Source organism: Haemaphysalis longicornis, unplaced genomic scaffold (genome assembly GCF_048455015.1).
Source record: "Haemaphysalis longicornis isolate Haplotype H1 unplaced genomic scaffold, Haemaphysalis longicornis Haplotype H1 scaffold_6, whole genome shotgun sequence".
Lineage (NCBI taxonomy): Eukaryota > Metazoa > Arthropoda > Arachnida > Ixodida > Ixodidae > Haemaphysalis > Haemaphysalis longicornis.
In genome coordinates this window covers 58,830,935-58,845,184 of record NW_027526407.1, presented here as the reverse complement: position 1 = coordinate 58,845,184, position 14,250 = coordinate 58,830,935, and the positions used below count along the sequence as shown (strand labels likewise).

Genomic DNA, 14,250 nt, shown 5'->3' with positions numbered 1-14,250 from the left:
TGATTCGTGTTTTATTTGCAAAAAGTGCGTCACTCTGTTACTAGGGCGGAAGGAGGATGCTGGAGTTGGTTTCTTTTTTCTCGCTTATTTCGGTATTTTTATTGCTTGGGGAATAGATGGGGCACGTCAGCAAGACTTTCGTGTTGCTCTGTCAGCAGAGCGAGTGATAGGAGAGCACAGAATGACACAGTGGGGAAGAGGTGCCTTCAAAACACTGGTGATGTTGTTGGGGGGACGAGAGAGAGAGGAGGGAGAGAGAGGAGAGAGAGAGGTGGGGGGAGAGACAGAGGTAGAGACAGAGGGAGAGGGGGAGAGAGAGGAAGGAGGGAGAGAGAGAGGGGAGAGGGAGGTAGAGACAGAGAGAGAGGGGGAGAGGGAGGTAGAGACAGAGGGAGAGAGAGAGGGAGGTAGAGACAGAGAGAGGGGAGAGAGAGGAGAGAGAGAGAGAGAGATTTTATTGTCGCAAGGGCTAATTCGAGGTAGGGGTGGTGACCGAGTGGGAGGAATGTCGGCTCGCCAGCTGCCTCTACCTTGGCAGGTCCCGCAACTCCTGCTACTGCTTTTACATGTTGTAGAATGGAGTCTGCAGCCAATGTGGGTGGCAAGCGGAAGGAACGGGTATAGCTTGCATTCACTGGCGAGGCATGCATTCCGGCAACCATGTGAGTGCGCCGTTACTGGTTACGTCGGCGGTACTTGTCCGTGCTAAGCACATGATTTGTGTTGGACGTTCCAAACTTTACCTCACCTGAACGCAAAGTTATGCCTCGAGTCTAATGTGAGTGCGATTAATAACATCTCTGTTGATACTACCGTTGAGAATCGGGTTGAAATGGAGCAGACAACGCACGCCAGTGTTTCTTTTTTTCTCCGGCTTGCAAGCCCGTGGCACAAGTCGCGCCCTGTCCGTGGTTGTTTCCAGTGTTGCCGAGCGCAGAAATTGACAGCTGAACTTTTCAGTGAATACCACCTATAAGAGCGATGAAAAGGTGATATTGGTGGACAAGAAAAGGAATGACAGGCAGCCAACACTGCTGATAAAAAGAGGGCAAACGTGACGACTGAAACAGAGTGCCAAGCACAGTTGGCACGGTGTACAAGGGGCGTGCGAGAAACGTCGCGTCACGTATTAATGAAGCCAAAGTAAGGTGTTCGCATTGAACCGAGCCCCAAGTTCACGGAGGGACGAGATGCTTATGCATTAAGGATTCCACCATTGGGACTTTAATTAATTTCTTTTCTTGTTCTGGCATACTTTTTTTTTCTTTTCCTAGTTCTATCTTTGTTAGGCTCTAAAAGTGTAGGCAGGTGGCCTTCAAAAAATTACTCTCGGTCTGCATGGAAAAATGGTGTTATGTTTATGATAAACATTAAAAATTGTTCTTTAGCATGTTATAACTGATCAGATCTAGTGTAAAAAAACATCCAGGGTGCGTGTTGGGAAATACACATGTTGTAGTTCCACAACAAGTTCTGTGGTTTGGACTCTGCGAGGAATGAGAACCTTAGGCTGTGAAACACGCCAGGGCTAACGTATTTTGAGCAGACCGATTTTAGTGTGCACCAAGGCGAGTATACATGGTGGCAGATGCAGTGAGGAACAATTTCGCTGTGGGGTTATTTTTCAGAAGTCATCGTCGTATGTGCCACCCTCAAGTCCCCCTCCGCTCCCGGAGTTCCCTCACCGGCCACGGCCGGCTCAAATCCGAGAGTGCGTGCCGACGGACATCCCAAGGTTTCTCGTGTCCTGTGTCGCACCAAAGGTCAGTGAGCGGCTGCTAGTCTTGTATACAAACTTTTCCGAAGGCAGACTGAAGTATCAGTTTTGAGAGTTAGTGACTTTTAAGTGCAGAAAACTAAGTGCTCGCCTTGTCATCGTAGTTCAATCGCTGGACCCAAGTAGAGCAACAGGGCGTTCCATCGTCGCGGCGTAACCCTGAGGCTTCGATACCAAGCGGTTTATATAGTCATAAGCGTTCAAAACTTGTGAACCACTGGCGCTTGTCATACATCTCCCCGTTGTTTAGCGCAAAGAAAACTGCGGGTACATTTGAGGCAAAATATACGTAATTAACCGGCAGTGCCTGCGTACATTTAGTTCGGAACGCTCGTTAGGTTGGTTTTTACGATAGTAAGCGGAAAAAAGGTGGCAGTGTAACGCTGGCACGTACGGGAGGAAAAGCAAGCAGAAAAAACAGAACTCCCGCTGGCGCAGTTTCTGGCAGGGGGCGCGCGAGCACTGCGAAGGCGGGAAATTTGAATGCATTGGGTGCTAGCAGTGAGCGGATAACGGCGCCACAGCCCATTATGGCAAATCACTGCTGTGCACTTCCGACAGCTTTCACGTTGAGGGGAACGGGTTTAATTTTTTTCTTTTAGCTTTCACTGGCCAATTGTCGTGTATACCTTCCGTGCATATTGAGAATGAAGGAAGGTGAGGTGGTTGTCTCTCTCGTTTTCCCCCCAAAGTTTTTTGTAGCGTGGAGTTGAAGTGTTGCAGCAAAACCAGTGGTTCTGATTTGTTCCTTTTTGGAACGACGATTTCAGCTGTGCTTGGTGTAACCTGGAACAGTGCTTAGTAGTACTTGAGTCTTGTCTGCAGCTCACTTTACGTTAGTCTCGCGCTCACACTTTCGTTGGAAGTTGCTATCTTTGCCGAGCGTCAAGTTTGCTGCTCTTCATTAAAACTCGACTGGAGGCTGTAAAGTTGGAAATTTGACGAGTACTGCGCAAATGTCTGAGGCGTTGTGCGGTAGGCAGGAAGCGGTCACATACCATATTTTTGCACGTATAACCCGCACCAAAAATGCGAAAATTTCAGTGGCAAAGTAGGGGTGCGGTTGATACGCGGGGTTTTTCTTTCAGCGCAGCTTCATGGCAATCCGTGAAGACGACCTTGTACAGAACAGTGAGGTCTGTGGCTCAAGTGATAGCTCTAGCGGGAGCAGTGACACTGAGGGAATTGTGACTTTCCCCTTACAGTCAGTGTATTCTACTTGCTAAATACAGTCTAGGCCCATTTCAACGGACCCTCTTAATCAGGAAAAAAAAAACGTTCACTGTAGCTGAAGTATGCAGTATCTGACAAGTGGGAAGGGGGGGAGGGGGGGGGGTATATGAGCGCAAAAGTGGGTACTTTGACTGGTATTGCATATACATACATGCAGTAGACACTTTGTTCTTTCTACATGCCTGCAGCAGCTCTGCACAGTGTTCGTGCGAGGGCAAAGAGTCGCCTAAAGACTAAAGACCGTTCCTAAAGCTTAGCACCAGCATTTGGAAAAGGCCTAGTGTGTGCGGTGAAGTGTGTAAAGACGCATGATATGCTGAGCAAATAAAGCAAGAATATAACTAGGAGCCATTATTAACCAGCTACAAAAATCGGTCGTGGCCATCAGAATTAGCTAGGCTCTCTTGAATCCCTTTGTGGCGAGGCGGAATAACCCGAAACGGTTCGTCAAACAAATCGGATCACTGCCTGACGTTCCCCCAAGGCAGCTGTTCATTTTTAATGAGTTTAGTCTGGTCGTTGAAACAGCTGATACGAAATAATCTTATGGACAGCTGTGAAATCGAAAGACCAGCTGGACTGCGCATGGCTACCAGAAGATTGCACACAATGTATGGGAACCAACCCCCCTACTTGAGGCATTTCTTCCTTTTTTCACCTAACAGAACAGGAGCGATGCACGCATGGGAATAATAAAGACCGGACTTCTTTATTATATAAAAAAAAAAACTGACGAGGGCAGGCTCGACTTCGGGTGTATTGGCAGCGGCCTTGTTCTTGACTGTCGAGCGGACTGTCTGCTTAGACAGGCCTGTACTTCTGGTGATGTCGGCCTGTTTTGCGCCATGTTCAACGGCGTAATTGCGCTTAATTTATCCAACAGTGGAATCAGCTACCCGGCCGCTCATGCCACCGGTAGCACAAAAAAAAAAGGCCACTGGCACTGGCTTGGCTTGGCTGCGTTGTGGGATATGAGGGGTTCCTCGGGGACCTAGCCAGCACTCTGGGGTAGGCCCCTACGCTAGCTCCCGGCGTGTCAACCACGTGGGCTCCCATGCCTACGGCAGCCCAGTGAGATTCACCGATATGAGAACACAGTAGACAGTAGTGCTGAAGCACAGCCGTTTATTTGGGGAATCCCAAAGCATGCGAGCACAAGGCTCGACGGCGTTCACGAATCACGCCGTCCGGTTCGTGATCGCGAACAGGAGGCAGGCACTCACGGCGCGTGACAAAGTTCCCACCTGAGATACATGTATCCACCGGCATCGCCGCGCTGTTCCGCCGTTCCTGTCCCGACCGGGCCTCCGGTGAGGCTCTCCCCGTCTCCCGCGCGCACACGATTGCGCCACCCGCGCGCCTATGCCTATGCCCGCACGGACCGGTGGTGCCATCTCTCGGGGGCACCGATGAACCAGCGGAGCGCCGCACCGGTTTCACCGCAAAGCGTCTCTTCCGAAGCGCGTGCCGGCTCGGGATCGTGGGCCGAGGTTCTCCACGATTCCCACAGCGCCAACGACCTGGCTGCCAACAACGCTGCCAGACATAAGTTTTCTTGCCAGACTAAACAAAGAAAAAGCATATCGGGCACTGGCCGTGTGGAAGTCTGCTATAAACATTCAGTCGAAACAATTTTCGCCTAAAATTTAGTCTGTTGTAGCCGATAGTCTGCTCTAGCTGGGTCCGTTATGAGCAGAGTGGACTCCGTTTAAAATGCATGGGCACCAGACAAACCAACAGGAATGGTCTGTTGTAACCGAAAGTCCGTTGTTGCCAGATCTGCTGTAACGAGCATTGACTGTATACGCTTTTGCTGTCTACATAGTATGTGATGTGTTGCTTGCAGTGGGAAAGCTTGATTACATATTTCTGCGAGTAGTGTGGATGACATTGTGGCTCGAGATAAAGGGAAAAGAAATTTTCCCCGAGCAATTCTCTTTGTGAGCACTGTTTGGTAGAAAAAGGAATTCAACAGCTTTACATGCCAAAAAAGTGTTGGTGTAAAATTTTTTTATTGCGCCATTTTGCCCTAGGGCATCAAAGGAATGGGGAAAGGGAGAAAGTTGGGTCGACTGAGTGGCTGTCGCGCACCGCCCCCCGTGACCGTTCTTGCGTTGTGACCCCGGTTTTCTTCGCAGGTGACGGCCGAGCCCTGGGACCTGGAGTGCCCGTCGTCGAACCGGGCCCTCTGGTGGTGGCGGGGGGTGCAGACGTGTGGGAGCCCCGAGGCCCAACGCTGGTGGCGCTGGGGCTCCACTGAGCCCAGGCCGCCCGCTCCGAGCGCCGGGTTTGAACCCTGCGACCCCCCGGAAGGGGGCATCGCGTCCGCTCGACCCCTTCGCGGATGGTCGCATATCTCTATACCTGGTGAGGCGTGGACTGCGAAGGGCCTGGACTTTACAAAGGAGCACACGCAGGAAACTAATAACGACAGCGTAGTTTTATTGCGAAGGGCAGGGTGGAAGTAAAGCAGTCATTTCAATTTGTTCGACATTCCTTGAAGGAGGAGCTCTGTACTGAGCTCTCCAGGCAGTCATTGCCTTAGCTGTCCCCTTAAAAATTTTTTTTGCTTTCCAACAAATTCTGACGAAAATTCATGGGCTCGTTCAGTTTTCTTGGCTGATTTCAAATATCTAATTAGTGTTGATGTCGGGTAACTAGTTTCCGAGTTAATTAAAAATTTTCCGGGATTGTTCTTGACAACAAGAAAAACACTATTCAACAAAAGATTACAGCAAGGCATGAGTAGTAGATACCAGAAGTTGTGGAGAATGAAAGGGGGAAATTTTGTTTTTGTTTTTGTGCAATCACGTACAAGTTTACGTCAATTCTAGGTTTTAAGTACTCCTGCTAACCAATTAAAAATAACGCCAATTAAGCAACTACTGAAGCACAGAATGCAACATCTGCTTCCCATATTGCATGGTTTAAACATTCAGCTATACAGTGCAAAAGAAATGATCTTCCTAGCTGCACTACATGCTGGGGTGTACCTCTCTAGAATTCCCTACCACTGCTATACCACTCGTGGCGAAAAAGTGGGGAATTATGGGAAAATTGTTATTTCTTTGTTGAAATCAGGTCTCTATGGCTTTTATAAGTTTCTGGTACTGTTTCACGTACGGAATTTCTGGATGAAAAACTGTGGAACTCAAGAGAAAAATGATACCTAAAAAAATGCTTTTTGGGGCAATTTTTCGGTCCTAAAGACCCATGTTCCCCCTTAAAAGATTTTGGCGTGCATGTATAGTCAAACAACGCGTACATGTGTGGCAGAAAACAGATCTCTTAAGAACAGGTAGGTTTTAGTGAAACATCGGGGTGCAGGGCAGGGGTGGAAGTGCCGCACCATTTGTGCCAAACTATTCCGGTCCCCTTTTCCTGCTCCATCCTGCTCTAAAAGGCATTGCTACACCAAAACTGCTCTCAGTGTGCCGCGAAATGGAAGCTGCAGTTTGAACGACTTAGAAGTGAAGTTAGTTTGTAAATAGCGTGCGAATTTCTTGCTGCTGCAACATTATGGCAGGGACATTCAAAATGTTTAATTCCTTTGTTTCACTAACGGTTGCGTGTGTCTCAGTGGCTGGGCTCAGTTTAGTTGGAAGTTGCCCTCATGCGTTGGCCACTGTGCCTCCCGCAGACAAGGAGACCCTGGTTACGGACTCTGGGAAGCTCCAGGTCTTGGACCAGCTACTCCAGAAGCTCAAGGCGGAGGGTCATCGCGTCCTCATCTACTCACAGATGACGCGAATGATCGACCTCCTCGAGGTGAGTCTGCTCCCTGGGGTAGAAAATAAAGCGGAAAAAAAATCTTGGGCCATCTCCACTAATGTGAAACTTGGGGAGGGGCAAAGCACACAGTGTGCGCTGGTGTTTCCCACAGCAAAATCGCTGCTAATGGGCAACAAGAGGCAGAGGATGATTTTGTTTCAACCACAAACATGTGTACTATCGGCGTCAAATGAAACGAAAATGTGAACCTGAACACACAAATAGCGCAATTTCTTTCCATGCAAGCCAAAATGACGCGTGGATTAGTCGGAAAAACAAAGTTCGGAAAATTGGATTTCCAAACATACCAATAGCAAGCCATTATATGAGCTCTGCGAGCAGTATTTTTCAATTTCGCACGTACTGGTTAATATTTTCGTGTTCGCGTTTCATGGGCGCCAGTAAAGTGACGGTGGGAGGAACAATCGCGTGCTTGCTGAGGCAGTGGCGCCCTCTCTTGCGTTGTACCGGATTTAACTCTTTCGGGACCGCCGGAAAAAGTGATGAAAAAGGGAGGTCTCGGTACAAATTTTTTATTACATAAAGCAAAGGCACCATCCTGCCTTGGCATATACCAAAATGCAGCTAATTATATGTTCTTTGACATACAATACCAAGTTTTACTTCAACACTGACATGAAAAAATCTGAAAGTAAGAACTTCGTAAAAAAACTACAGAAAAAGATAGAAAAAAGCGTAAATATAAAAATATTAAAAAAGAATAAAATTATTTCAGGATATACAAAATCTAACACAATGCTTTGTTTCTTCATCGCGAAAGTTTGATGCGGCTAGGTGTAACTGGTTTTGGGTTTTGTGTGTGATCTCTTTGGCACTAGGGCCATGGCTACGTCGTCGCCAGGTACACGCCGGGCTCTCATCTCGGCGAAAACTTGATCCGTTTCTGCGCTGGTGGCAGGAGATCACCACCATAGGTAGTTAACACCCTAGCGAATAAATATAATTCAGCCAGAACATATTTCGAGCGCACATACCTACTCCAGAGCCAATTGAAACCGAAACCAACACCCACCCTTGAGCGCGATTTGGTGTTCCAGGCTGAAGACGCCTGAATCCTCACTCGAGCTGAAATCCGATCTCTAAAGCCGCATTCCGACTCTTCACAGCCACTCTCATCTTTAAAATCCACAGTAGAAGGCGAAGATATGCGAAACAAAACAAGGCGGATTTCTTATCGTGCTCGCGAGAGTATGACGCCATGTTTGTTTGAGAGAGAGAGTTTATTTTATTTGCCGTTCAAGAGAGGTACAATTCTTAAAATATACAGACGAGGGTCCCATTTGAAACCACTGCCCGTCAGAATAAAATATCTGATGCGTTGCCGCCTGGCGATAAAAAAAGGAACTTCACAAAAGAGAAAACTCCAGTTTTCAAACTATCTCCTTGATGTCGCTAGGTGTTCCATCGAGCGAAAATTTGTATTCTGCAGGCTCGCGAAACCATCGATCATATGTGATCGATGGCCTATGGGGTGGTCCCGAAAGAGTTAAGCAATAAAATGAGAGGCAGACTGGCCGTAAGTAAGTTGGCTTCATGTCGCACGCCGCAGCTTGCTAAGAAGCATGCTTTACAGGAGAAAACCTGGCGTTTGAATCCAATTTCGAGGCGGAATTTAACACATTCCTGTTATTACTGCAATTAAATCATGATTCCTGTATTTTAAATTAGTTTAAATCATGTTAGTTTATTTCGAACCGGTTTTACCCATTATAAACTTGTTTTTTGACCATCGTTTGACAACTTGATTTACCGTGACATGAGACGATGACGGGAAACGCCGTCAGTCGGAGCCCCTAATGCTTCACCCCTAGAAGTTCACCTTCCTTTTGACGTGGAGGCTCTTTCTGTCATCAAAAGGAGGGAGAAACTTCTTCCCTTTCCATTTTTATGCCTAAAAGGAATAAGAAAATACTCTTAACAGCTTCCTTGCACGGAACTGACCTTCTTGATCTCACTGGCACAAAAATTGTGCGGAGTTTTTGCCTGTGTGGTTGCTGTGTGGCTGAGGCATTGCACTGCTGAGCCCAAAGACACAGGCTTGATTCCCAGTCGCGGTGGTGCTTTTTCAAATGGAGGCGAAAAGTGGTAATGCTTGTGTGTTGAGATTTCGGCACCCGTTAAAGATCTCCAGGCAGTCAAAATTAACCTGGAGCACTCCACTGCGGTGTGATAATAGCCCAGGGGTAGCTTCAGTGCTTTAAGTCCTCGAAATGTTTTTCCAGTTGTGTTTTTACATAATTGGTTAATTAATCTTGCGGTCACCATTTGAAGGTAAATAGTCTTGTAACTCAAGAGGTACAAAACATATCCTTAAACTGACTGCAGCTGTGTTACTAGGATGGTGAACTACTGAAATGTTCCTAATTTGATTACATTTGTTCCTTAGAAAACAAAAAAATAGTTTCCCTTGCCTCGATCACCCTTGAATTACCTGACTTGTGCGACCAAGTGAAAGCTGATTGGCCCTGCCGCAGGAGTACATGTGGCACCGGAAGCACACGTACATGCGGTTGGACGGCTCCTCCAAGATCTCCGACCGGAGGGACATGGTGGCCGACTTCCAGACAAGGTGCTGCACTGCTCCCTACGCTTTTCAAGCTTGCTTGCTTTTGTGTGTGTGTGTTTTTTTTTTTTAGGAGCGCTTAGCTGAGAGGTTATGATTCTAATTGCAATTTGCTCTGTGTAGACGAAGGCTGTATAAAGGGCACGTACTGAAGTTTGTGGTTCAAGGCTGGCATCGTGCTTAATGTGATAAAATGGCCAACGCGAGTTTGGCCAATTTCTTCACGTCAGGAGTGGAACCCTGGTGTTCAGATGTGTTTAGGCTTCATGACACGGCCGAAAGGGAAAACAAAATGATTGGCGAGGGGAAGATTTCATTTGAGCAAAAGTGCTGTACCGATACGAGGTGCAAGGCACACACTCGCAATGCCATTTACTGCCGCACTGTTTGTTGCCGGAGCGGTTGGTTGACTGGTTCACATGAATTTGGCTTGGCTTGACTCGACTCTGGTACTGTTGCAGGTCGGATATCTTTGTCTTTCTCCTGAGCACACGTGCCGGCGGCCTCGGCATCAACCTCACAGCTGCTGACACTGTGAGTTTCGGGGTCCTTTGAAGTATTTCGAGCATCTTTCTCCTCACCAGCTCCTCCTTCACATCATCGTCTGTCCTGTCACCTCTTAGGTGATCTTCTACGACAGCGACTGGAACCCGACGGTGGACCAGCAGGCCATGGACCGTGCCCACCGTCTGGGCCAGACCAAGCAGGTGACCGTCTACCGACTGCTCTGCAAGGGCTCCATCGAGGAGCGCATCCTCCAAAGGGCCCGCGAGAAGAGCGAGGTGGGTGATGTGCTGGTTCCTCCCTCCCTCCCTAGGGGAAATAGTTGCGCTTGTGGCCGATGGGGACCCTCGCTTCACATCATACACATAGAAACAGTATTAAGAAGCATATTAGTAACAAAGGATAAGAATGGGATGGAAGGATACGATAGGGGTGGAGTGCATTCGGCAGGCATTCTCAGATAATGAATGTCAGCTTACCACTGTCCCTGAAAAGGAAAGTGTATGACAGCGGCATCTTACCGGTACTCACCTACAGGGCAGAAACTTGGAGGCTCACTAAAAGGGTGTGGAATCTAAGCCCAAGGGACAATGACTTCCATGCAGAGAGGGGCAACCGTGAACCTGCGGTCGCTGAGGGCTTTAGGGTATTGGTTTTTTCTGGCAGGTGATGAATTCCTGTCTGTTCAGGTGAAAAAGAAAAAGGTCATTAACCCGAACTAATGATGTGCCACATCTTCTCAGTAGGATAACGAGGGCAAAGAGGGGGCAGCTGAAGTTAAGTTAATGCTATACTTGTTGGGTACGCTTTTGCGCCAGTTGTGTCGCCAACGAGAGGTAAGCGAGAGGCAGAATTTGAACAGAGAAGCACGCATAGTGGTCTAGTCTACAGAGCGTGCCATTGAAGTGGCACGCTTATACGAGAACATGCACCCTCATAAGCACGCACCCTCATAAGCGCCCTCATAAGGATAAGCACACTTATACGCAAACGTGCTTATACGCAAACGTGCTTATACGCAAACGTGCTTATACGTGAACGCGCACCCTCACAGAAAAGTTAAAAGTGAAGATGATGAGCTCCCCCCTTCTTCCTGCGCACGCAGATCCAGCGGATGGTGATCAGTGGGGGCAACTTCAAGCCCGACACGCTCAAGCCCAAAGAGGTGGTCTCCCTCCTCCTGGACGACGCCGAGCTGGAGCGCAAGTGTGAGTGTCGTGGCCTGTCACCTTGCTCTGCTCTCAAGCGTGATTGATGGCATGGCAGAGTCTTGAGTGTTGGCTGTAACGTTGCCTTTTGAGTGCAGAGCACTTTAGAGGCTTGCCTTGTCGTCGTAGCTCGCTCACTGCACCCAAGTAGAGCCACACCGTTTCCGTCGTCGTGGCGTAACCCAGAGGCGTCGGAATGCCAAGCGGTGTATATAGTCATAAGCGTTCAAAACTCGTGAACCGCTGGTGCTTGTCATACGTCTCCCCGTTGTTTAGCGCAAAGGAAACTGTAGGTACATTCGAGGCAGAATATACGTAATTAACTGGCGGCGCCCGCATTCATTTAGGAAAGCTCGTTGGGTTGGCTTTTGCAATAGTAAGTGAAAAAAAGGGGCAGTGCAACGCCGGCACATGCGGGAGGAAAAGCGAGCACAAAAAGAACAGGAATCTCGGTGGCACAGTTATAGGCAGGGGCGTGCAAGCACTGTGAAGGCAGGAGATTTGAATGGCATTGGGTGGTAGCAGTGAGTGGATAACGGCGCTACAGCCCATTATGGCGAATCACTTTCTCTGCACTTCCAACAGCTTTCATGTTTAGCGGAACAGCTCTAATTTGTTTTTCCTGGTCTCTTTACGGAAACGCCGTAGTCCGTCAGCGGCAAGAGGAGAGGAAGCAGCTGGAAGACTACCCGGAGAAGCCCAAGGAGCGCAAGCGACGCAGCGACAAGGGAGAGAAGGTCGGTCCATTTGGGATATCCTTGATTGGACTATAATTGTTTCTTACGTTGTTAAATGCTCAAGCATTTCTGTGTGGACTCAATGAGGGAACTCATCTGTCTGTCTGTAGAGTTTGATGAGTCACACTTTTGCTGCATCACAAAATGGCAATAAGAGACGACACTAGGGCCTTCACACTTTGCTATGAGACTACTTGTATGGCAGTCTGTTGCCTGGAAAGATGTCTTACCAGCAGTGCTTTTGTGTAATGTAGTGCAGCTGCCTTGGAAGGGGGTTGGTGTATTAAGAACAGAGCAGCTTAAGGGGGGACACTGGTCTTGAGGACCGATTTTTGCGAAAAAAAATCAATTTGCTGTATTAATTTTATTTGCAGTCTACAGGTCTCAAAGAATGTACCTGCAAAATATCATAACTGTATCATAAGTATTCACAAAGCTGACGCCCTTTGAAGTTGCATAAATGACCATTTTTGCCTATGTTTGCAAACTTCGTTCCCTGTTTTCTCAGAACCAATTTTTTCTCCACATGGTCAGCTGTCGGGTGCAATATCTTGGGATGTACTGGTTCGATTTACATCATTTTTGCTGCATTCGAAAGCTTATGAACTGAACAGTGCAATAAAACCACAAAAGTATACAATTTCTTTTAGCCGGCACAAGATTTTATGCAATTCGTTTTACAAAAACATTGTAAATTGATTACCCGACATTTACGAATTTCACAGCGTTTGCACAAACCATGCTAAAATTACTGCAGTGGTATAGTTGCACTCCCTGGTCCTTCTAGAGCACAAATGAATAAAAGTTATTTGAGTATTTCATAGGTACATAATGAAAAAATTGCCCAAAACGGAGTGACATAACTTGTTGCACAACTCTGAACTTACACCCCATAGATGAAAACTGATGCATGTTTGTGCTCAGGATGTTGAAATACACTGAATGTGTAAATCGCAAGCACATAGGTTAAAAAAATAACAAAAATGTCCTCAAGACCAGTGTCCCCCCTTAAGGGAGCAGATGGGTCTTTGGGGCCAAAAAATGTCATAAGAATTGTTTTCTGAAGAATGGCATTTTCGGCATCCATGGCCATTTTTCTGTCAGTCTGCATATTTCCTCATAAAAAGGCACCGTATTTTATTCTAAATAGCATTTTAATGTGCACTCTACAGCTCAGTTTGCAGAGAATTCGATGGTAAAATAGCACACCTCTTGAAACACGAAGCTAGCGTTTTGCCAACGGATATCTCGGCACCTAGAGCAGGTACAACTAATTTTATTTGTTTCTGATACCTATACGTGTGGGGAATACAATGCTGGAAACAAATTTTTCAATTGGAGGCTTTGGAAAATTATGGTGGTGTTCAATTGACACCACCTGTGAGCCGTTTCTGGTAGAGTGCCGGAGGAGTGAAGTTCAGTGCCTTGTAAAATGACCAAACATAGATAAATCAGAAAAGTTCTTCCAACGTTGTATTCTTTAGTCATTTGTCTGCCTAGCCACAGGGTAATCAGTATTCTGTATGGAGTGGTTATTTTGTAATTGTAACCCAAAATAATGGCAATTAATCATTAAATTACCCCTCAAAATAATCAACTTCCAAAAAATCTTATTGCAGATTTGAAATCAGATCAATAAACTCCATAATGCTGTGCAGTCTCATTAAAATTGATTAGTAAATAAAAAAAATAGCTGTAAGACCCATCTGCCCCCTTAAATTAAGCATTTGCCCGGCATTTTGTCACTCAAGATTTTTCTGGTAATTTTTGTCCCTTGTCAGGTGGTGGGATGCACCTGGTGGGGTTTTTTGAAGCAAGTTGGCAAGTGTGAATGGAGATGTTCTGCGTGGTTTGATGGATTGTATTCTCTTTTCCTCTTATGCGTTCAGCGCGGTCCTCGGAAGAAGAAGCTCGTGGAACACAATGTCACGACGAGTGCCCCTACACCGGCTTTGTCACAGACGCCGCCGCCCGGACTGCCGGCCTCGCAAGACACCGAGTCGGTCGTCAGCCTCGACTCCATTCCCCCGAGCCCCTACAGTGAGGTAGGTGTTTGCAGTGAAAGCCGAAAGCTTGCTGCGTTGGCTCTTGGATTGGATTGGATTGCTGACTTGGGTGGCTGTTTTCCTGAAGGCCGCAAAAAAAAAAAAAAAACCTGTAGGTTGAGATTTCAGTGCAGGGTTAGAGATCCTTGGGTGGTCTGAATTAAACCTTGGCCCTCCACTATTTGCCTGTGTTGAAGCGCAGGCTTACTTTTGGTGCACAAGACCCCCATTTAAACTTGGGAATCCACGCCAAGGGCTTGCATTCAAATTCGTGATTGGCACGTAAAGAAGACCACTTAGCCGCCCAAACAGGCGTCTGACAGACTGAATAGACAGCTGAGTGAAAAGAATTGTAATGACAGAATTGGCCTTTGTCAACAAATACTGTTCA

The 14,250-nt window shown here is 47.2% G+C and overlaps 1 protein-coding gene across 1 annotated transcript in view; it reads left to right on the top strand.

The window, feature by feature from the left end:
• The window catches only part of Ino80 (chromatin-remodeling ATPase INO80), an 83,459-nt gene that overhangs the window by 44,650 nt on the left and 24,559 nt on the right, over window positions 1-14,250 (top strand). Inside the window, exons 23-31 of the mRNA XM_077674456.1 lie at window positions 1,629-1,763; window positions 5,149-5,377; window positions 6,651-6,778; window positions 9,277-9,371; window positions 9,827-9,899; window positions 9,989-10,147; window positions 10,975-11,077; window positions 11,726-11,814; window positions 13,704-13,859. Of these exons, the coding sequence (XP_077530582.1) occupies window positions 1,629-1,763; window positions 5,149-5,377; window positions 6,651-6,778; window positions 9,277-9,371; window positions 9,827-9,899; window positions 9,989-10,147; window positions 10,975-11,077; window positions 11,726-11,814; window positions 13,704-13,859 (1,167 nt within the window). The remainder of the gene's footprint in view (window positions 1-1,628; window positions 1,764-5,148; window positions 5,378-6,650; window positions 6,779-9,276; window positions 9,372-9,826; window positions 9,900-9,988; window positions 10,148-10,974; window positions 11,078-11,725; window positions 11,815-13,703; window positions 13,860-14,250) is intronic.